This window comes from Folsomia candida, unplaced genomic scaffold, assembly GCF_002217175.1.
Source record: "Folsomia candida strain VU population unplaced genomic scaffold, ASM221717v1 Fcan01_Sc003, whole genome shotgun sequence".
NCBI lineage: Eukaryota > Metazoa > Arthropoda > Collembola > Entomobryomorpha > Isotomidae > Folsomia > Folsomia candida.
Window position 1 is genome coordinate 14,243,267 of NW_019091195.1, and position 23,509 is coordinate 14,266,775.

At 38.2% G+C, this 23,509-nt stretch overlaps 4 protein-coding genes across 12 annotated transcripts; 3 read left to right on the forward strand and 1 right to left on the reverse strand.

Moving 5' to 3' along the window:
• The first annotated feature begins 1,763 nt into the window (after positions 1 to 1,763).
• Positions 1,764 to 9,786, forward strand: LOC110847720 (probable serine/threonine-protein kinase dyrk2). Of its 3 annotated transcripts, none has more exons than XM_035850311.1 (13): positions 1,764 to 4,866; positions 5,410 to 5,488; positions 5,579 to 5,614; positions 5,699 to 5,729; positions 6,754 to 6,864; positions 6,964 to 7,009; positions 7,075 to 7,119; positions 7,193 to 7,213; positions 7,345 to 7,636; positions 7,731 to 7,863; positions 8,111 to 8,216; positions 8,332 to 8,503; positions 8,746 to 9,786. In XM_035850311.1, exons 1-13 carry the CDS (start codon positions 2,431 to 2,433, stop codon positions 8,781 to 8,783), a joined length of 3,546 nt encoding a protein of 1,181 aa, XP_035706204.1. In that variant the 5' UTR covers positions 1,764 to 2,430; the 3' UTR covers positions 8,784 to 9,786. The 3 variants fall into 3 exon arrangements, with proteins under 3 accessions (XP_035706204.1, XP_021950407.2, XP_035706205.1); XM_035850312.1 differs by having other exon boundaries at positions 1,766 to 4,866; positions 8,332 to 8,482; XM_022094715.2 differs by having other exon boundaries at positions 8,332 to 9,786.
• Positions 7,456 to 17,111, reverse strand: LOC110847032 (cilia- and flagella-associated protein 20). Its single transcript, XM_035850317.1, has 7 exons — positions 17,013 to 17,111; positions 16,720 to 16,830; positions 16,452 to 16,643; positions 16,127 to 16,243; positions 15,941 to 16,039; positions 15,751 to 15,854; positions 7,456 to 7,466 (listed from the first exon to the last, which is right to left on the reverse strand). Exons 1-6 carry the CDS (start codon positions 17,076 to 17,078, stop codon positions 15,753 to 15,755), a joined length of 687 nt encoding a protein of 228 aa, XP_035706210.1. The 5' UTR covers positions 17,079 to 17,111; the 3' UTR covers positions 7,456 to 7,466; positions 15,751 to 15,752.
• LOC110846585 (PR domain zinc finger protein 15) lies at positions 10,947 to 15,452 on the forward strand. Of its 2 annotated transcripts, none has more exons than XM_035850313.1 (13): positions 10,947 to 11,321; positions 11,383 to 11,645; positions 11,733 to 12,401; positions 12,488 to 12,706; positions 12,786 to 13,043; positions 13,127 to 13,444; positions 13,531 to 13,662; positions 13,735 to 13,860; positions 13,938 to 14,045; positions 14,123 to 14,471; positions 14,546 to 14,953; positions 15,025 to 15,071; positions 15,225 to 15,452. In XM_035850313.1, the coding sequence occupies exons 2-12, from the start codon at positions 11,391 to 11,393 to the stop codon at positions 15,060 to 15,062; spliced, it is 2,880 nt and encodes a 959-aa protein (XP_035706206.1). In that variant the 5' UTR covers positions 10,947 to 11,321; positions 11,383 to 11,390; the 3' UTR covers positions 15,063 to 15,071; positions 15,225 to 15,452. The 2 variants fall into 2 exon arrangements, 1 of the variants encoding a protein (XP_035706206.1); XR_004834492.1 differs by having other exon boundaries at positions 10,948 to 11,321; positions 15,025 to 15,119; positions 15,225 to 15,450.
• On the forward strand, positions 15,258 to 23,509 carry LOC110846586. Of its 6 annotated transcripts, XM_035850320.1 has the most exons (10): positions 18,513 to 18,596; positions 18,676 to 19,138; positions 19,215 to 19,302; positions 19,379 to 19,414; positions 19,490 to 19,605; positions 19,691 to 19,846; positions 22,263 to 22,869; positions 22,964 to 23,025; positions 23,108 to 23,265; positions 23,334 to 23,509. In XM_035850320.1, the coding sequence occupies exons 2-7, from the start codon at positions 19,112 to 19,114 to the stop codon at positions 22,266 to 22,268; spliced, it is 429 nt and encodes a 142-aa protein (XP_035706213.1). In that variant the 5' UTR covers positions 18,513 to 18,596; positions 18,676 to 19,111; the 3' UTR covers positions 22,269 to 22,869; positions 22,964 to 23,025; positions 23,108 to 23,265; positions 23,334 to 23,509. The 6 variants fall into 6 exon arrangements, with proteins under 6 accessions (XP_021949084.1, XP_021949083.1, XP_021949080.1 ...); XM_022093392.2 differs by lacking the exons at positions 19,215 to 19,302; positions 19,379 to 19,414; positions 19,490 to 19,605; ... (3 more) ...; positions 23,108 to 23,265; positions 23,334 to 23,509 and adding exons at positions 15,258 to 15,395; positions 17,358 to 17,526; positions 17,602 to 17,759; ... (1 more) ...; positions 18,115 to 18,205; positions 18,304 to 18,349 and having other exon boundaries at positions 18,517 to 18,596; positions 18,676 to 18,844; XM_022093391.2 differs by lacking the exons at positions 19,215 to 19,302; positions 19,379 to 19,414; positions 19,490 to 19,605; ... (3 more) ...; positions 23,108 to 23,265; positions 23,334 to 23,509 and adding exons at positions 15,341 to 15,474; positions 17,358 to 17,526; positions 17,602 to 17,759; ... (1 more) ...; positions 18,115 to 18,205; positions 18,304 to 18,349 and having other exon boundaries at positions 18,517 to 18,596; positions 18,676 to 18,844.

Here is a 23,509-nt window from a genome sequence, read left to right on the forward strand (position 1 = left end):
ACTAGTCTTATTCTCAATTCTCATGTAGTCAAGTGGTGTCAGGAAACGTTGACCCATCCAATCCCGAGGTTGTTGATGTTATTCATTCCAACTCAGCTCAACCTTTGTACATACGTCGTCTAGCTTAACGTTCTCTTATTTACAATTATAGCTGCTAAATGCATTCATACAAGAAAAAATACTGGCTCCAAAATGTTTTTTAAATCATTTCTTCCTTTTCACTTTCACGATTCTAACGAGAATGAAAAAAATTACTTTCTCCACTCAACTCCATACAATCCGGAATAACCAACTACTTTCTTTGTGTTAGTGGTATCTCAGATTTCGGCTTAACATAAACCTGACCGTTTTGGGTATTGTATTTCTTCTGGACTGTAAAAATTTAGCGAGGTGCATGCTTTTTAAACTTTCACCGCATATCGCTGGTTTTACATCTCCAATCGTTATCATATTTATTTAAAATCATATAATAAAATCTAAATAAAATGAAATAATGCAATTTTTAAAGTCCTTTATAAAACCGTTCGGGAGCATGAGTCCCACAAGCCTTGCACCGGAACATAAGACTTGAGTAATGAGTATACATGCACGAACACGACAAGTGCAATTCAGTTCATTGTTTTCTCCTTGGCAGAAGAGGGGTGATTCACTTCCACCCGCAGCGTCTGGTTGACTGGGAGCCAGGTTGTAATCAGCCAATTTATTATGTACTTATTTACTTCAAGAAGCCAGTGACACTGTTGCACAGTATATGTATGATGCAAATCTGCAAAATTGGCAGTTGGCGAAAGTTTCTTAGGTACTTCAGCATTTTGTATTGAAAATCTCCAATATTATTTCAACGGGAAGTGTACCCATGCAAAAATAGCTTACTGTCCATGTGAAGAATGACCTACGAATTACATAATGTATAGAGTTAAATCACTTACTAATAAATACACTTACAATTATTTAAAATTTGCATGGAGTGCAAGGAAGGCATTGTTTGGAATACTTATTATACTCCAGCTATCGGGACAATGCTCGACCCTTCGTCAGGAGAATCAAATTAATCACACAATATTTGGGGGTGAAGAGAACTATGTACATAAATATTTGTTAAAAGTAGTGGGTGGGTTGGAGGGAGCAATAGCAATGATGATCAATCCGTGTTGTTCAAGAGGACAAGTCATCGGCCAATTTTTCTGCGTCGTAAGTTTCTCACCGTCATGTGATATGCAGTTCATTTGATAAGCTCACGGAGGAGAATCCGCAAGGAATCTTTGAGGAATCGCATTTTGTCATTGGCATGAGCTGGGCTGCGCTGAATCACTTTTTACGTACTAAAAGTGCTGCTGACTACATACACACACTTGTGATGGGGGATTTAGCAGCATCACTGAACGAGTGTGCTGATTGCACTGCACATTCGAACCGTACCGAAGCAGTGTTCGAAAAAACTTGCCTATTTTTAGCATCTCGACCTATCCACGTCCCACGGCGTGCGATATGCGACGATGAGAATCTTGAAAATAGGCTTAACATCCAATGTACTTGTCTGCATATCTTTGTGGATGGATATAGATGAGCCACAGATAGCTAGAGTAACGTTACTTTCATGTTATATCGGATCGGGTTTTACGTTGGTTAACTTAAACTAACTACTGTGCGGCATTGCTATCCCACTTTTTCCTTCTGTTTTGAATAAGTATGCATGTATCGCATCAACTAATAGAATCTGTAACCTACATGAGATAATTGCATTTGGGGAGTTTGGATAATCGGAGCTGGTTTAGTTAGCCAAAATAAGTCAAAGAAACAAGAAACATTTTATTCTTCAACTTTCCTCTTCATTCTCAAAGTAACACGTAATCGCTTCTTCTGCTTCCTCTTTCTATATCTGAAAAAAATTCAAATCTTGCAACGATACAATATTCCGATTAAGTAGGTGCTGAGCATTTTGTACGCCTACCTCTCTACTTCACTCCTAGACGTGTACTTTGGATTAAACTATTTGGCCTTTGAACTGTCTGAATTTCCTCCACCACCATTGCGATCCTCTTTCCTATATTCGATACTATTTACTAATAACAAGGTTTCAGACGACATAAAATGAGCTTGTTATTGTTCCATCTTCTTGCGTAACAAATGCTCCCAAGCGAACGTTGTCATTGTTCTTGGTTCTCGTTCGTATCATAACGTAAGAATAGTAAGTGATTGATTCGGAGGAAGCATCGATATCCACAAGTCCCTCGTAAAATTGACAAGTTGGAGAAAACGGAAGTGAGTCCGGATGGTAGAGTTTTTCTGTTGGAGGAGGACGAAATCGATTACCCTTTGTACCCATTCGAAACACTGTTGCTTCACTACTCTTCGGAAGCCTCGTCAATCCATTTCCTCCTGATTGTATCTCTCCTCCTCTTCTACACTTTCACCCTGTTCCTGGCAAGCATGAACTCAGTGTCGAGCGGCCGAGAGCCGTCTCGACAGCCACGAAAATACGGAAGATCGGCCACAACAAGTGTGGCGCAGTTGTTCTCAGATTCCGATGTCGTGAGATCCTGTACCAATCTGCTGCATCGTCTCACTACCAAGAATCTGGTCAACGGCTCCCGTGACTCGGAAATCAATGGGGGAATTGAAAACAACAATACGCCATATATTTCTGCCAAACCCACGACAACCACATCTTCCAACAACATGAAGCCATCTCATGCCCCAGACTCCCCAATGTTTGAAAGAAGAGGTCATCTCGGCTCTAGGAAAAATTCGGGGACATCCATCAATTCAAATCCTTCCGATTCTTACGCTTATGTGAAGTACAAACCTCCGCTGCCAACGAGTCACACTAGCTCAAATATAAATCACCATTCGTCCAACCTGAATAATCATAATCTAGAAAATATCGATAACTTATCATTGGGTCAGTCTGGAAGTAGACGGGGCAGTGGGAGTGGTAGCAGTGGTGGACTTGTAAAGAGCTCGACCACCAATAATTACTTTGGGAACGATAGACTGAAGGAATTGGAGCAGAAACTTTCGGAGAGATATCAACGACTATTTGGAAGTGGTAATGGCGAATCTACCGCTTCTCCCCGTTCTGCCACTGGGCTAACATCCTCAAGCAAAAACTTGGCTTCTCCAGAGGACTCCTCTCAACCTAGCACAGCCGATTTGCTAAGTAATGGTGGTGGTAGTAGTAGGTCTAGTCTGCGGGGTGCAAAGGCTAGAGTGCCTTATGAAGATAACACGGATGAATTCCGAGGTTATGGACTATCAAAAAGTGCAAGTACCAGTAGTGGTGGTGGTGCTGGTGGCGTGTCATCAAGACTGCCTTACTCATCCAGTGGTTACGGATATGGTTTGGGTTTAATAGGACATGATTCTCCTTCTTCTTCTGGAAATGGTAGACTTCCGTTATCATCATCGTCCAGCATTCTTAACTCTGCATCCAATTTAGGCTCATCAACGTCTGGACGGTCAGGGCTTAACGATTTGTACCCTTCACGTAGGACATACGGACTTGCAAAGAGTGCAAGCAGTAGTGTAATTCAGGACTCTGGGTTGGGTGGGTCAACTGGGTCAATTCTAGGAGGAGGGTCCGGTAGTAAATATTATTATCATCATCATCCACTTATTGGTGGTTATAGTTCGTCTTCCGGAGGGCGGCCGTACTCGGGGTCGAGTTCTCATCTACTAGAACCAGTACCTGAGGTAAAACCCAAACCTCTCGCAGGGCTGGGGTATGGACAGTACGATCGTCACGACGAAAGAGAAAGGGATCTTAGAGAAAGTTCAGGTTTATCTCGCTCGAACACACTGAATAACTTGGATAAGGTCACAATTCTGGATGACGAATTTGGAAATGGGGGACGCGCAACAGTTCGGAATGAGGCGGCTGGCAAATACGCAGATGAAGTTGGAACGGAGGCAAACGGGAAAGAAGGTGCAAGTGGCTCAAGGTCTAGTCAGAGAAAGTCTTCGTATAAGTTGCCTTCACGATATTACTATCGGCGCTACCGACACAAGTCGTCTCACACCCAGCCTAAGGAAAAGGAGCCTTCCCCCTTAAGTTTTACCAAAGTTGCTGCCCTTGCTCCTGACGCTAATGGTGATGTCAGTGATCGAGATCGAGAGGATGAAGATAATAATAACACTAGCACCAAATTTGGCACGTCATCGTTCAGAGTGAAAGGTGACGTTGACCTTGTTCGCGAATCCTCCGCTGCCGCTTTCACCAACCAGAATGGAGTGACCCCATCTTCGCATGTGTTGGCATATGACATTACCCCTCGAAAAACGCTCAAAGAATCAGAAGAACTCCTACTGAACGGAGGAGTCGGACTTGCTTCATCAATAAGGGAGGCGAAAGGCGAGGATGGAGTACGAGGAGGAGAAAGTGAAGAACGGGACGTGGATTTAGTTAGGAAGAAAGAAATTGAGGAACTTATTAGGAAATATTCTGGGTTTACGTACACTTCCAGCAAATATGTGCAGCTGAAGGAACCCGCTAATGATAATGTAGGTGCCTTACTGCCTTCAGCAAGCACGAGTTCTATTACTTCTGCCGCCACGACCACTGGCATCAATGGCAATAATGGACCTCTACATGCAACTCGAAGACTAGTTGACGATAGTGTCTGCAAAGAAGACACCGGGATTGGTGCAAGTAGTTTGTACAAACCAAGTAGTAATTACTCTTCCTCCGCATTATTAACTTCGGCCGCGACTCCTGCGACAAGTTCAATGTTTGAGAAAAGCATCGTCCGACCTACAGTTGCTGGCTACAGTAGCAGTGTTTTGGATGAACCGAAATCCTATCATCACAATAAACCTTACAGGACAGGGCAAGAAGTAACAAACTCATCTGTGATATACAACGATCTTGTAAGTCTAATTCGAAGCCAAATAAGAAATAAGAATGTAAAAATAGACGCGAATTTGTCTTCTCTAATACAAGCTCCGTGTGTGCACTTGGTTGAAAATAATAATAATAATGATGATGATTCATGATTTGGGCCAAGTTCACAAGTATGTTTTGCGGATTATGTATGATTTATGTTGGAATTTCATGTCTAATAATATGTGGTATCCTCAGTGTGTAAAAGTGAAAAAATTATCAGGTTTTTTTGTTCTCACCAGAAATCTAATTTCTCGAAATATTTGTGAAAAAATCAAAATCATGTAATTACTCCATGTGGATTGTAGCATTACTAATAGAATTTCAAGTTATCAGGAATAACATCACTGTAATTTACCAGACTAATTTATTCCACTTTAAAGAACATTGTCGTAAAGAGAATCAATTTAAAATCGGCACGCGTGTTTGCATGGTTGACAATCGTGACAGTGCGATCTGATCTGATAACATGGTTCTCTATGTATCCATCCACCACCCACGGTTTTAATACGATTGTATTGTTTCTACAGAGCTCACGCACCCCTTCTGTTGAAGATGATGAAGACGGTCATCTCATTTACAGAAATGGAGACATACTTCTACAAAGATGTAAGAATTTTGGGCTTTCATTATGATCCAATAATTATGTATTTGGTTTGGGTTTATTTACTTTATATGTACAAACCTCTTACTTTACAGATAAGATTATGGACACGCTTGGCGAGGGAACATTTGGTAAGTTTACAGTTTCGATTCTAATTTTAAAATTAAAGATATTATTCGGTTTATTACTTTGACATTTTTTAAAATCATTTTCAGGAAAAGTGGTCAAGGTCAGGGATCTCAACAAGTAAGATTTTAATTCTCATTATATAGCCTATACAGCTACTAAATATGTTTATTTGGGTTTCGCTGCAAAATATTCGCAAGGAAATTCTGTCGGTGATATTTTGCCGTATTACATGCTAAATAGGTCGTGTTGAACATTGTAGGGATTTTTCTTATCTGTATAGGCCAGTCGACGAGAGAAAATATATAACATGATGTGTGTGTACTGTGTACGGTACACAGTATAGACGCCGAAATCTGTCGTTGTATGAAAAAAGTTATGCAGTCCAAAACTATTTTCGTTCTTCTCGTTCTAAATATCTATTTGGACTCGGACCAAGTGTTAGAGACGGCTGGTTTACTTGCTACTTGTGATTTTTAATCCATTGGCGGATGATCTTTTCCCCTTCTTTGTTACGACATATTATAGCATAATTATAGTAATATTTTTTGAGGAAGACTTATAATTTGATAAGCTGTAAATCCGAAAAGTTATATCAGATACACTTTTTAATTTATATTTTGGTTCAGTGGCAATATTATTTGACACTCTACCATGCTATACATGTTGCGACAAATGAATTGTTTCCAAACAAATTTTAATTTTTGACAACACAATTCTTCATTGGTGACGGGGGCAGAAAATAATCATGTGCGATATTCTTTTGACGATACCAAGCTTATGTGTACAAAAATTAATGAGAAGAATGAGGAAATGACAAGATGGAAATTTGTAGAGGGTTAATTCTATGGATGGTATATAAGTACATACATAGTTAAATTAGCAATAAATTCACGATCAAACTGTTGCAGTTTTTTAGATGGATATAAATACAAATTATATTTCAAAATTATAAAACTGATATAAATATATACGATACGTATATTCTTATCTAGGATTTGAATGTACGTAAATATTGTTGAAAACGTAATAGTTAAAACGTATATACAATTAAATAAGGAGTCGTAGGTCATATTGAAATAAAAATGGATGTTTGCAACTGTAATATAAATTATGTAATACATTTAATTATGTATATTTATAGGGATCGGTGCTTAGCATTGAAAATAATAAAAAACGTCGAAAAGTACAGAGAAGCTGCCAAGTTGGAGATTAATGTACTAAAGAAACTAGCTGAAAAGGATCCTAAGAACAGGTAACTAGAAAAGGACCCGTCAACAGGTCACTTGGGCTTCAGTCAATTGTTTTGTCCCGTATTGAATAATTTATGTAAATTGATAATGCTAATTTGCAGTTTATGCGTCAAGATGTTGGACTGGTTTGACTACCACGGCCACATGGTATTGCATATTTAATACTATAATATATAACATGAATTAATATAATAATTTGCTTAATGTTTTAGTGCATTGCGTTTGAGATGTTGGGACTGAGTGTCTTTGACTTTTTGGTTCGTGAAAACATAGTTATTACTCAAATTGAAGCATTTAATAGAAGATTAACTCTTTGCGTTAAAATTACAGAAAGACAACAGTTATCACCCGGTAAGTATGCAGTACCCACTATTCATATGCTTTATTCAAAAATCCGGATAGTTCAGGAATTATCATCTCATTTTCTTACTTACAACAACCTTTTGTTCTCACTTTGTCTCATTGTTGCCTCTATATTTCAGTATCCGTTGGAACAAGTTCGGCATATCGCGTACCAGATGTGTCACGCAGTGAAATTTTTGCATGAAAATCAGTTGACGCATACTGATCTAAAACCGGAGAATATTCTTTTCTGTTCTTCCGACTATGATATTTCATTCGACAACCGACGTAAAAAAGGTTTTCGTCGAGTCAAGAATTCTGAAGTTCGTTTGATTGATTTCGGTTCTGCTACATTCGATTATGAGCACCATTCGACGATCGTTTCTACTCGTCATTACCGTGCTCCTGAAGTCATACTAGAATTGGGATGGGGTGAGTTAAATCTAACAATTTTCAGGAGAAAATGAGCTATTTGTTGAAATTAATTGTGCGTAAGACAACTTCTTATGTTGTTTTTCATTTGCAGCACAACCTTGTGATGTTTGGAGTTTAGGATGCATCATGTTTGAGCTGTACCTGGGTATTACCCTCTTCCAGACGCATGATAATCGAGAGCACTTAGCAATGATGGAACGAATCTTGGGGCCAATACCATCAAGGTAAGAAATTAACTACCTAAAATACAATAAAACCTTTCTCTCATCATCCACTGGGACTATTTTTTATAAAGTGCTCGGTCAGCAATTGAGAGAATACTAAAACATAATAAGTCTCTAATATTCGTAAAAGTGTTGGTCCTTTAAGAATTTGAGAGTTATTCTAATACTAAACTAAGACATTAATTCATACATCTTTAAATTAATCTGGTTGATTTTAGATATTAATGAGCCTTAATATTTTGTTTAGGATGGCAAGGAAGACCAAGTCAAAATATTTTTATCACGGAAAATTGGATTGGGACGAGCGATCTTCTGCTGGTCGATATGTTCGAGACAACTGCCATCCTCTAATGGTATATAATATTAAATACTTTCCATCACACCTGACTTATTAGAAGGAAATATATATATTCAACTGAATCTGCGTGCATGTTAAAGTGAACAATTTAAAACTTTGTTTGCTTGTAGCGTTATATGAAAACTGATGACGAGGATACCCGGCAACTGTTCGACTTGATTAGGAAAATGCTCGAGTACGAGGCTCCACAACGCATCACATTAACTGAATCCTTGAGCCACCCTTTTTTCGACAAAATTCCGGCCTACATGCGCCTCCGAGGTTATACTGATGGCGGTGATGGTAAAAGCAAGAATAATAATATGTCTCCTACTCGAGAACGAAATCATTCTCTATCCAGATGAAAATAATAATAATAGAGTCCTATGTATTTCGCACCGGAACTTCTACTCGCTTAGATTTCTTGTTTTCACCATTACTCAATAATATAATTATCACTTAACTTAATAGCTATATACAACTTGTGTGTCTTAGAGATATCCTGAATGATTATCTGTCAATGTGTTTTGTTTCATTGCACATAGGTGAAGATCAGTATTCGATCTACCGGAGGATAAGATAACGTAATTTGTCCATAACGAATGCGAATCGACTTGAACAATATTGAAATTAACCCTGTCGAAGTTCGAGAGTCAAGATTGAATATATAATCAAGAGCTTCGTCCGTCAGTCTAACTAACACACAACGTTACATGAATAGTATCCAATTTCCGTTGTATTATTTTGGTCGTGAACCATATTATTATTTGTTTTGTGGTCAAATTTTGAGTGACGAATTTTATTTTATAACTTTTGTTGGCAAATTCTCTTGGTATTTCTGAATTCTAAGAAATTGGTAGTTGGCTATTAGCAAATAAAGAAGCAAAATAAAGTTTTACTTATAAACACTTCACTGTCGTTTACCCAGTCATTTGTATATGAACATTAACACTGGTTATTCCTACCAGGTCACATTATTTTGCGATTGAAGTTAGTTTTTGCAGATTTATAGTGCAGTAGATAAAATAGTGATATTTTGCATTGCATTAATTTAATTAAGTTAATTCAAGCATTTTTCAAAATATTGACAGGATGAAGATTACACATGTATGTTCATTATATCGACTATAATTATTAATTGTACTCCGTGCGTATATTGACTATGTATTTATTTCATGCTGGATTCAGCATGCACAGATTAGCTTAAGATCATTATTTACGGTATCGTGATAATTTTTAAGACTTGTAAGATTATTATTAGCGGCCACTGTACTAATTGTTATTCATATTGAACGGTCAAGTAATCTGTGTATGTAACAAATTAAACTACGAGAAAGTAGCATGCATTTAATGTATTTCCACAGTGAGGTTTACTGTTCGACTTTACCATATGCTGTGTGTGTAATAAAAATATTCAATTCTTAAATATTTGATGCAGTTCAATTTTCAATTAGTGTTTACCTAAAAGTAACCCCCTGTAAGACACGTTACGTGTCTTATAAAATAGAGTAACGCAAAGAAATTAATAAAATGTTATTCCTTTAAGATTCAACTTCGAGCAATTCAATAAATATATGTTTAAGATATTTAGTCCATTTTTTGATACTTTTGCATGAATTCAGCGTTTCATTGAAGTTCCAGCAAAGCAGACTCGGCAATCATTCATTTCCAATATGCTCGACTGACCGTGCGACTGACCGACTTTGACAATGTGCATGTAAAAATTGATGATAAAATGCAGCCCATACCAGACATTCTCGAAACTAATTATGTAGCCACTACTGTGCAATTTTGAAATGAAAAAGATTACATTTAAGAGGACGGGTGACTGACGAAAGTTACAAAACTAAAGATTTTCAAATCGCTGGCAGTTCAACAATATTGGATGAATTTTTTTTCATTTTTGTTGAAAAATGATCTCAATGAGTTGTACTTTCAGATTCATTAAGAATTTTGAATTTTTTCGAAGGTCAAAAAATTGAATGTACTACGGCCAAAGGTCATAAGGTCAAGGCTCACAGTCCCATAAATGGGGTACCATTGGAAAGGTCTTGATGAGAGGATTCAGAATATATATACTTTGTGGGGTCTGGGACCATCCCCTGATTAATTAGAGGCCAGTGAACATTTTTGAGTTTTGGTTTTGCAGGTATACAGACGTTAACACAGGAGCAGATTGAGAGTTAACATAGCACTAGATCGAGGAAAACTCAATAATACTCATCGGTCTCTAAATAATCAGGGGGTGGTCCTACACCCCATAAAGTATATATATTCTAAATCCTCTCTCCACAACCTTTCCAACCATACCCAGTTTATGGGGCTATGTGAGATTTGACCTTGTGACCTTTGCGGTTTGCGCATGAAATTTTGTAAACTTAAAACAATTAAAAATTTGAAAATATAACTCATTCAGATCATTTTTAAAAAACAGTGAATAAAATCCATCCACAATTGTTGAAATGCCAGTTGTTTAAAAAATAAAAACTTGGAACTAGGTCACAAGAAAATCTTGTGCGTCACACCCACTGGCTCTACAGACTTGGTTTTGGTCCCAAAATAAGCTTCAGAATATTCTTCTTCTAATCCCGGACATAAAACTTTTTTTTTAATTGTTGGAAATGCAAATTTTTTCTTTTGAAAACTTTGATACATTATCTCAAACATTTTTAGCAACTTTTTTAAATGTTTATATCCGGGAGTAGACGAAGAACATTCTGGAGCTTTTTTTGAGACCAAAACCAAGTCTGTAGAGCCAGTGGGTGTGGCGCACCAGATTTTCTTGTGAACACGTAGAATAACATGCAGCGGTATGGACGGATAGGTGGCGTCGCATATTTCACCTGTGGGCTTAATTCCATTGTTGAGATTTGTCACTGATTGTCGGGAAAAATGAGACTTGTTTATTTTGTCAGGCCAGCTGAGGATATTCTCACATTTCCATCCAATGTATATAAAATCGTTGTTTTTATTTTATTGACCTGGCCAGTTGTTGCTCGTCCACTTGACCATTCAACCGTCGACCATATTTGTTAATTTATTTATCATTTATGTGCACCTTGCCTATTTATGTACCGAATCTACTAAAAATATCCATCCATCTTCTGGCTTGTTAATTAAGGTTTGTGAATTAATCAAGATATTTGTACTAAATAGTAATGTGATTTGTAATTATTTTGCAGTCGTCACAATGGGCTGCAACGTTTGTAATTCACACCATCGTACGGAGGAATGTCCTATGTTAGTAGACGGAAATAGGATAACGGATTCCATACTTCCTCAACGGGCATTTCTGACATTGCCGAAAAATTTGGAAAGTCGAGCGTTGGGTGACGGTAGATTTGACATCATCAGTACAGCGGATCTGCCCTTGGGGACTCAATTTGGACCCTTTTTAGCCCCTAAATACAAAAGACTAAATTCATCATGCGCGTATCAACTTCCAGTACGTTTACACGATGACAAACTCCTCTACTCCATGCATTGATTCATTTTATGCTAATATTCCCAAATTTTAATACTATTTTTATAGATATTTCGTGGAAATAGGATCCTTCACTACCTGGACACGACCAATTTATCCAAATGCAACTGGATGTCCTTAGTCCGTTTCACTGATGATGAAACAATGAGAAATACAATCTGCTATCAGCTAAAAGATGAAATATATTTCTCTGTGGTGACAGTAATCAAAAAGAGACAGCCCCTCGTCGTATGTTACTCTCCAGGATACTTTAGCCTAATGAAGAAAATTAAAGAATGTGATAGCCGAAGTCTGGCACCGCAGCTACAGTCAGAAACTGTGAAAATGGATGTACAAAAATTGCACACTGACCACTTGCAATCGGAACAAGCCAGTGATACTGTAATTGATCACGACTATTTTACTCCTACGTCGCCAAGTGTCATAAATGATGCAGGTGATAATGAACCCCTTGTCAAGAAAGTTATTAACAACTGTAGCACTCTCAGAGTGGTTGGAACAAGGTCGTCGAAGCGTCTGAAAAAGCGAAAAATGCGTTCTTCTGGATTGCGCAATAAAACATTGTTGCCAGCCAAGGTCGAAAAGGTGAAAAGTATTAAAGGCAATAAAGAAGAGTGCACATTTAAGAAAAAGAAGGATATGAAAAGACAAAAGCGTCGAATTTGTTACCCAATTCGTCATACTGAAATTTGGGAATGCAAATTCTGCCATGTTCAAGTATGTCATGCACACCTAAATATACACATGATAATTAACAAACCAAGCAATCACAAATGGATATGGATCTGATTCTTGAATTTTAGATGAACATAATAACCAGTTTTGCCCAACATCTGATCGAGCATTACAAATGTTTCAAATCAATCGAGGATAAATTAGACAAGAATGAACAAGAGATTGACCCGTCGTTACTTCAGCCAACACTCCCATACACATGTGACATTTGTAGAAAAGTCAAATGTTATACACGATTAGAAACTATAATTCGTCATTTACGAATCGCACATGGATCTATTGCTGAAGTGAGTTCACAATATAGTACTTTATTCAACGGCGCAATACAATATTAATTTTGACATGACATGAATTTGTTTTGTGCAGAATGCCGTCACTGTGAACCATGATTATATTCAATGCCATGGTTGTCGGCAGTACTTTGGAAATGAGAATTTTTATAGAAACCACGCATGTGAAGAACCCTCTGTGAATGGTTGTTGTATTTGCAATATAGTTTTTGAAAATCAAACGGACTTAAGAACTCATTTATCATCGCACACTGAAAATGATTTTATTTGCCCTAACTGTCGGAAAATATTAACTAATGTATCGTACGAGGTCCATATTTCAGTTTGTCGAACCGTAAGACTATTATGTTTGTTTTTTTATATTAATACGAGAACAAATTCATATTCCTATATGCAATTATCGTTTTGTGTTCCCAGGTCCGTAACGCCTTGGACGATTTAGCAACAGGAAATATCAATTGTTGTTGGAAGGGCTGTCAAGAGGATCTGCTAGACTTACAGAGTTTTCAAACCCATTTAGCAGAACACACGCATCCCTTCTTATGCTCAAAGTGCTTTCTTAGACTGAGAAATCCAAAAGAATTAAATACCCACCGTTGTAAAAAGTTAGTGTGCGATAAATGCTTACAACTATTTGACACCGTTCTGCAGTTAAAAGATCACATCAACCAGGATCATTCCAATTTATGTAAAGTATTATCTTGCTTCGAGTGTACTAAACCATTCGCAACTCTGGTAAGGTTTAGTAAAAGAGCAAAGAGCTATAGTTTCCTTCACGTTAATTTTTGTTCTAATTACTGAACCTGTGATCGTTCTCATAGGAAGGATATGTCGAACACGAGGATTGCGAAGAAGCTAGTCGACTCGCCTTTCTTACCGGAAATCAATCATCCACTGACGAAAATGTCGACGTGAAGTATGTTTGCGAATTTTGTGGTGCTACATACTCTAACGTAAGTCTTGTATTTATATATCATATTACGGCGATATTACTAACAAGTATCACCATATTGAATCCAAATTAGATGAGTTCATTGAAAACCCATCGGAACACTCATTTGGAAAAGAAGTTTGTTTGCAAAAAGTGCAACAAACGGTTCACCCGAAAAGCTCTGTTGCAAGATCATTATCATGTTCATACTGATCCCCAGGTAGGTATTATTTAAATCGTTTACAAATCAGTTTATGTAGATTCAATTTCTAATTTTTAAATATGTTAAAATTACAGTTTTCTTGCTTAATATGTGGCAGCAAACTGAAAACACTAAAAAGTTTGACTGTTCACATGCGCATTCATAAAGAAAGCAAGCCATTTACTTGTACCGTTTGTGGCAAGGTTAGTTTATTATATGGTGAACGATCTTTGATAAATTCCACAAATCGGTAGATGCACTGTATTTGTTACTGTTGTAGGGATTCGCACAGAAAATCAACCTCCAAACTCATTCACGTTCGCACATTCCGGCAGAGGAAAAACGACACGAAATTTGCGATCAGTGTGGGAAAAAGTTTTTTTCCCCAGAGTACTTGAAACTTCATGCAAAGACCCATCAAACAAACGGAGAAAAATTTGCATGCGATATCTGTAACGCGGAATTCCTCCGGCCGTATATTCTGCATCAACACAAAAAAACTGTTCATGGAAATAATGTCTACAAATGCGAATTTTGTGAACGAAATGTACGTTTTAGACAAAAATACTCTCTACATAGACATTGGATGAAAGAACATCCAAGTGATAAGGATACCTGGGAGGCTGAAGGTGAAATTTTATACAAATTTCTGTCTAATTGGGCCATTCCTCTGGTTGAAATGATCAAACATTTATTTTTTTAGGATACCTAAGTAGCATGCTTATCCCTGGGGATGGATCTTTGTGTCATCCAAGGACAAAGAAAACTCCTGCATTATCCCAAACAGAAGACGAGCACGCAACAAGTGCAAGTAGTGCATCTAACACAATGAAACGCTCTAATGTCTCACACATAGGCAAAACCCGTCAATCTGCCAAACGATCGAAAAAGGTCAATTTGGACATTAGAGCAAAACAAATTGTGCCTCAGAATCCACCAATGCCGGAAAGTTTGGAGATAGAAAATGAAGTGACTGTTGGAGAAGATGATTCGTCAAAAACGGAATTAACCCTAACATTGGATGACGAAACTACTGATATGTTCTCCAAAACAATTAGTCATCCTAATATGAAGGCAGAAAATTTGATACTACTCCAATTGGATGATGACGGTAAGTTAGAAATAATCGCAGTTCATACTAAACAAAAATATTGATATTAACCTTTTATTTGTGTTATCCAGGTCGTTATGTAATTGCTTTCTCTCACGATCTGAGTTGAATTTCTCAGGTATCGACTGTTAAATTGGAAGAACCAATTATCTGTGATATATAACATGTAAAATAGCTTTGAATATTATTAAAATATGTCTATATACTCATGAGGGTGTACAGACACTCATTCAACATTTTTGTACTTTGCTTTCATTTAACATTTTAATAGTGTTCGAGGTGAAAGCAGTGAAACTTTAACGTGCAGAAAAATCTCACTACCACCGGCTCACATCGAGAGGCAGGAAGGTTTTTTGGTTTGTTCTCACTATCTCACTCCCTGTTGTGATCTGAACAAAACCGACTAAAATTATTATTATACGAAGAATTGCTATTGTGAATGGTAAATTCAGAATTATTTCAGTGTTTAAATTTTTTAATAAACCTTACGAAATTCGGATGGTTAGAAAAGGATTTGCATTGTGAGTATCCTAATCAAAACGGTAACGAACATTTTTGGCTTTGTAGTGTTACTTGTTACTACATTTTTTCAGTTATCGGCTTTTGAAACGAAACTCCAATGAAAATTGCAGGTTGAAAAAGTTTTATTATTTAAGGAAAGACGGCAAATACTTTACAGAAATTGTAGAATTGTCGTTAATGTGGTTGTAAATTCTTTCAAAGATGGTGACATTTTTAGCCGAAGACCTTTTAGGCCTTGTTTTTTGCAATAATCTGTTTTCAACTAGCCGGCATACTCTCAAATATCTGACGTAATTCCTCTCGTTTCTGCAACAAATGCTCTCAGATCGGCTGGAAGTTCACTTTGTTCTTGGTCTGGACTGCTTTCACCAAATCCAACCTTAACCCAAAATTAACGATAAATTGAACATCTTCGAACGGAAGGAAACCAGAATTCGGCATATAGTTAGAATGGAAAATAGTTACCCGACGTAACCTGCAGTTGGCATTAATTTGAAGTCGAATACATTCTTTGTAGTTACTGCCAAACGTCTTGAACACGACGTCTTGTAAATTTATCTGTAACTATAATAAGCCGTACCCACATCCACGTATGAATAAACCTGATGAATTTTTACAGCATAATGGTATCAGTTACTATATTAATTGTACCATATTCCAACCGTCTTCCATCCGCAAAGGGATGTACGAACATGTTGCTTTAATTCTTGTCGTAGTTTGTCGATTGCTGAATTTGTAGTGATGACGGACATTTTTATCGTCCAGCACCTGTGAGATTTTTATATATTGCATTACGTATTATGCACCCATAGGCTGCAGAACCGTTGGGACAATAACACTAATCCTAAGATAGGAAGGGGTAGAGTTTGATAGCATTATATTGCAACGATAGGGAAATAAAAATTCTCTGGGGAATTATTTCCCCCCGATTCCGCCGCACCTGCATGTACGAATCATCACGTATAAAGAAGCTTACCAAAATGTCAAACGTAAACTGTTTTCGAAGGTTTTTAACAACCAGAACTAAAATTGGGAGGCGGATTCCTAAGCTTTGATACAGTCCGATGGGTGTGGTGATGAAGACGGTGTTAGGATTCTGCCCCACAATCTCTATAACGGGACCATTCAATTGAATGTCCTGAACCTTTTTGACATATCCACGGCGCACCTTGTTTGCATTTTCATATAATATTATTTAATTGGGATTAGTACTATATCAAATTTATGTAATAATTTTGGCCCACTTGTTTCTCCCAGTGTTCCAAAACCTTCTCCTGGGTACAGTGCAACAAATTGATAACCCCAGTCTGGATATGTCCACCAAAGAGTGACGTGGGCGTGTCAGGAGCAACTCTCTGAAAAGAGAAATTACAAGTCAGTCAGACAGTGGTTTTGCATGAGAAAATCATGAGTACTATTTATGAAATTCAAATGGGCTAAACTTGGGGGGTTATCGCTGCCGTCTCTATTAATGAGCAGTCTGGCCAAAAAAGTACATACATACATGGGAGAGAGGGCAATACTTCAACATACTCACTTGAAACTGAATAGATATGGGAAATGGGCCGTCGAAAAATTTAACTAGGTTGCCACTATAATCCATATTAAGATTGTTCACGAAAGATTTTGATTACAACCAAGAATTTCGGGGGTATAAATTTACACTAGAATTTTGATGCAATGATTTATCTCTCAATTGAGATTCAAATAAGAATATCAAAATTGTTCGAAATCTATTCCCAGCGTAATGTGCTGATTGTTATAGAAACGTCGTTATACCAGCCGCTATAAAACACTTGCATAGAATAAAATTAGTATTCTAAATAAATTAGTATTCTATTCGTATTTTTGTAAAAATTCTGATCATACTACTACATTGCAGATTAACACTGACAGTACTGATTAAATTGGACGAAAATGTTGACTCGAGCGGCCAAGTACCTTATTCCCATTGGAACTGCAACGTGCATGACCATTTTTGACAGCCCTGTTTTTGCAGCCAGCAACCGAAGTAATCCAGGCTGCGTCTACGAAGAACCAAAGAAAGATGCGTACGTCATCATGTCAAAATGTCACATATGTGTCGTATGATTTAATCTTGTAATTGTACCTATGTTTTGGAATAGTTGCGGATGTCCACCTCCTGAACCAGAATGCAAAGAGACCGAATTGGAACGGCTTGTGATGAAATGCCGTCAAGATTTAGCTCCACTCAAAGAAAACATGGACACATACACGGATGGAATGAAAAAATCAGTTTTCAGTGCTTATGGAGCTGTTAAAGGTGTGTTAATCACATCACATAACCCAGATCAACGTTCTATGATGCTGTAATACACGAGTGTATTACACTCGTATAATTTCGTAACTGTACGCATGATATATAAATATATATATAAATTCAGATAATGTGTGTTACCTGCGGACCAGAGCCCCTGACGAGGTTAGGTTTGGAACCATTGGTGCTGGTGCATTATTTGGCATGATGCTTGGCTTTCGACGTGGGTTAACGCGGAAATTGATATTTGGAACACTTGGAGCTGGTAGTGCATCATACTTGGTTAGTGCAACTCTTCAATTCTAGTTCTAATTTCTCCTCTTGTGTTATGTCTTCATTATGAACTCTTAACATCAACCAGGTCTATCCAACGGAAACCGCTTACTACGTAAAAAATGGGGTTCCAATTGTGAAAAAATACGTTATGGTGGCATACAACTTTGCAACAGGAGGTACGATAACTTAAATTAATGAGTTTTTGTGTAACATCAATAATGGATGACTTCAAGAAAAATGGTCAACGGAATATCATAGTTATAAAAACTTTCAGCTGAGCCAGATAATAAATTAGCAAGCAATGGAGTGACAGGGTCGAGGTAGTTATTTTTCAATGATATTTTGGCTTTTTCATCGCTGCTTATTAACCTTAAATGCGTCCAACAAATGCAGGCTTCGTGATTTATTTTTAGCGGTGTTGCTTTCGCTTCGCTATACTATTTATAGTAAGCATAGTACTACTATTTATTTTGTTCAATTATTTCAGGAACTAATCAGCAAGAATGTCCCAAAAAGTGTGGTCCTGCTGCAAGTTTGAAAACAGAAAAAGCGGAGCGTAATATTCGTGTAAGTGTTGGTGGTACACATGATGATTGATGATGCCTGCGTTTTATGATTAATTTAATTTTTGATTTGTATTTTCCAGTAGTAATTATCAAATAGAAAATTGAACAGCACTCGTTCGTCATCCTAGAGATTTGGACTATTATCGCTCCCATTTATTTTGATGCGTGTATATTTAATGCTATTTCAACATGTACATACTAGTCAAAATTGTAATATCTGCAAATAAATAATTTTAATATGCAATTAATTTAAAGAAACCTTGAAGCATATACATAATTTTGCTGTCCATCCATGTTCGTCCAAGTTCACAATTTATTTTAACTTCTTTAAATTTCCTTGTCAACGGTTTGCACTCGAAAACAGACAGACTGGGCGAGTTAGAAAAAGACTCACTTTCGAAAAAAATTAGACAGGAGCACAACACAAGTCCTTGCTCTCTCGCAAACTCCCGACTAAATTTTTACCCCAACGCTACATCCTCTCTCTCTCTCTCTCCACCCACCGCCGCACCCACAATGAGTACTTGCCCAGTTACCACCACCGTAAGTTCATCACACTTTTTGCATTCGGAAATCGTAGTTTCCCTTCTCTTTTGAATTTTGTTTTTGGCCTTGGTAGAAGCGATCTTCCAAATGCTGCGAAATTCCCGAACTTCCGCCTTGCCCACCATGCCCACCGGCGAATAATTCCAAAGACTGCAAGGACGGTAAGACATCAGAAAACTATAGGTTTTCGTGCACAAAAAGCTTGTCAATATGACTTATATTTCTTCCAATTTACAGAAAAAAAGAACAAGTGTCCTCCCATGCCTACCACAGGTCGGGATTTTTCGCATCAATTTTCAATTTAATCTCAATTAAATTTTATATCACTCATTTCCTTTGTTATCATAGATTGCTCAGATTGTAAACCGAAGTGGATTGAATGTTCGCCCAACGCCACAAAAATGTACCCAGTTCCACAAGGAGTTCAAATTCTTCCAATTTCTGTTGGCGGACGTAATCCAACGGTATTACGCAATTGCATCAAAGTTTCCTTGCGAATAGAGTCATCAGTCAATGCTGGGTTTACATTAGTGTTTTATTTTCTACTAGGGTGGATCTTGTGGAAAATGCGGACAAGATAAACCTGCCGGAAAGCCCAAAGTCAGTGCAAACTGTCCCATGATGAAGCCAAAATGCCCTGGACTTGCAAAAGCCGAGGACAACAGTCCAGGACTCTTTGCCAAACTTGCGTCTTTGTTCGGAAAGGCAAGTGAAAGTATTGTTTTGTTTTAATATTTAGCAAAGTATTAGCAAAATAGCGTCATGCAGGTTAGACAGTGGTCATTCATAAGTATATCTTTAGAGTCAGATAGGAAAATTGATGATAATGCATAATTTAGGGCATAGTGGTTATGAAGAATTTATCAAAGTATTAATAATAAAGGGTGTTGATAAAAGGATAAAGAACATGAAACGGAGACCATGACAGATGCAGACCGTTTAGAGAAAGTGTGTCAAAGTCTGAATGTAGAAGACGACCGAATACGTCACCACCGAAATGTATTCAATCCTGAGCTAGTGGTTAGGAGAGATGGTTACATGTGCCCCCTCATTAAGAAAGAAGGGGCAGAGTCCAGTCTTTCCGAAAAATTCATAGCACAATGCGAAGGGGACTGTAGTTGTCCTCCCCCCGAAGATGATTGTGACGAGGAAGGTATTCTAGAAGAAGGCGATGATGACGACTGTGAGGAACTCCTTGAAGAGGATGATGACGACGAATGTGCAGAAGATGGTGAAGGGGAGTGCATTCTGGAAGAGGAACAACCAGCTCCTTCAAAGTGCAATTATGAAGAGTTCAACAAACTCCCATCTTCCTGCTGTGACGAGTGTCGACAGAAAGGAGCGACCTGTTGTACCCCCATGAGTAACTTCGTCATACGAGTTCAAACTCCATTCTCGGAAGGTGGTGGATCCGAAAGTTGTGAAACAATTTTAGACAAATTATGCAAATCCAGGGCACCAATGTACCCAGATCCCCCAAAAGATATGCCACCCAATCAAGACAGCAACAACAATTTGAAGGTGGTTGAAATAAAAGAGGAAGCCGTGACTTGCGTCTGCACTCCGACACCACCAAACACTGCTGATACTACATCGTCCACATCACCCTCTGATTCAAAAACTAAGTGCGAGTCCACAAAATCACCGGAAGAGGCTCGGAAACTCCCGCCACCACCATGCCCTCCTGTATCCTCACCCAAACCGAAACCGGAAATACGGAAAATTGATCCTCCCGAACTTGCACCTCCAGAGAATATGACAAAGAATACTTGCATAAATTGCGGAAAAACCAAATGTGATTGCAATCAAGAACTTAAAGATCATTTGAAGGATTGCGCCGGCCTAGGCACCCTTCCTGCAATTAGTCCCCTCGTCCAGAAGTCTGAAGAAATACCCCCAGCATGCGAACAAGAATCCAAAACTAAGATTAGCTCTTCCAAAAAAGACGGAGATGTTGCGTCCAAAGAACCTTGGAACTATGAAGCGAAACCTTTATTCTGGGATAAGGGAAATCGTCGAGGGAGTGGTTGCAGTTCAAAAAAGGAAACGGAAAACCCACAGAAAACTTGCGAGACAGAGGAAAAAGTTTCGGAATGTCAAGCACCACCTTCACCAATAACCAAAGCGGAATGTCCTCCTGCGAAGAATGATTGCGAAACCTTATCCGCGACAGAAATGTGTCGAGCAAATCTTGCATCTTTGATGTGCGGATGTCCAACAGTCCCTCCTCGCAGTCATGAAGGCGGGCAGGGAGAAGAAAGAGAACCGTCAGTGTGGAATCCACCCCCTCCACCTCCTTGCGCATACTGTGGGGCAGAAAGGCGAGGAGATAACGAGGACTGTGCTCTGTGCACTTTCACTCGACGGGCACGAGACCCATACCGATATGACTGGGTTTGTCCCAGCAATATCCAGTACAGCCCCTCAGACAACCCTTGGTTCTCGAAAGAGCCAGAGCAGCCGAAATGCGAAAGCGACGAGTTCGAGATGACTCCCCAAGGCACACCCGTCTACGAAGGGGGCATGTGTCTGTCCAGAGCTAAATATTTCTTGTGGAAAACAAATGTAACTATTTCAAGATGACAATACACATTTCCTGGTTATTACTTATTCGAAAGCGACTAATTTGTCCTTGCTCCCTGAAAAATGCAGCCACTTGGGAATATGCTCAAGCGAGTAGGATTTGAGTCGGAGTGTTACAATGGCTTCCGACGCTGTTTTAAGGGGGCTGAGGAGGAGAGCTGCGTGTGCGAAGCTCATCACAAGTACAAAGGTGGGATGAGTCAACAGGAGTATCGGCAGTTTATTTGGAAAAATTCATTCCCCACCAGGACCAACAAGGAGGAGGCACAATAATAATAACGTAGGTGTACGTAGGTCAGGCTAGGTCTAGGATCTCGTTTAATCGTTTACTTTGTTTTTGGTTGCATTAATGGTTTGATTAGTGTTCATTCATCAAGTTGCTGGTTAGTATTAAGGTGTTAACTCTTAATTAATTATTGTTTTGTTATGCATAACGTGTTCTTCGTTGAAGTTTTTGTTTTATATGTGTTTAAATAATGACATCAGCAGGAAATGTTTAGCATTTTTTTAAAATTTGCTTGTTTTTGTTTATTTGCAGAAGTAAACGAGGTGATTGGATGATGGCGTTGGAACAAGAATCGATATGGACTATAATTTATTAAATCAAACAACTTTTATCAACCTTACTTTCTTTCTAAACACTTTACAAAAAAACCCTTTACATGATTTAATGCTATTCTACTCATGTCCTGTACACGTATGATACAAATTCTTGTCCAAATAAAGAAACTTACCCTAACCAATACATGAAATCTGGTGTATAAACTATAGCTGAATGTTTAATGTTTAATGTTTTAGTAGCTAACTGAATAGTTCTTAATAATTTAAAATAATTAAATTGGATTATAATAGTTATTTTTCCATTGTCAATTTAGTCGATCGATCATGATGAAATTTTCTCACTTTTGTACTTCTACTTGAAAAATGTATCCCTGCCAACGGGTCTGACTTTCAGGCGAGACAAGAAAATCAGACGAGACAAGAAAGTCCGAATGTATCGTCAGAGAAGAAAAAGTTTGCTTTGTCACAAATTGTACACTGCTGACATTGGACATCACACTTCTTCCTCCCAACCAAACGTTAGCGAGATCAACCACTCCCCCAATCACCGGATCACCACCATCATCATGAGCAACTGTTCCAACGTAAGTTTTCTCGAATTGGAAAATCTTCTCATTGTGGTCAAGATTGTTTTGTTTGTATGTTGGAAGTGCATGTCGTTTTTCTCTCCCTCCACAGTCCAATACGCCCAAGTGTTGTGAGCCCCCCAAGAAGGCGTGCCCACCTCCGGCTCCACCACCGTATTTAATTTTTCTCACAACAAATAATCTTTCTCAATGGAATTTAAAATGCTCTGTAGTAACATTTATGTACATTTGGTAGATGTACCAACCTCCCAGCTACCTTGACCTTCGCCTGTCCTGCAGAGGAGTGCAAACCGGTCCCGAAGCCACCCTGCCCTGAAAAACCGAAGGATGACTGCACATGCATTGGCGCGGCCTCGGCCTGCGAAGAACCAAAACCAAAGAACAATAACTCAGGTAGCCAATTGTCATAAATTAATGAGAAAATCGCATAAAAAGCAAGTATTTGTATCTTCTGAACAAAGGTTGCAAATGACGACTTGTCCACGGCCGCCTACTACTGCTGACCTGACTCTGCACTACCATTGGACTGGACTGGATACTGCGGATTAGATATACGATGACAAAATTTTCGCTGTCAACATGTACCATTCGATATTTTAAACAAATCTTTTGCAAATTAATAAAATCATAAACAATA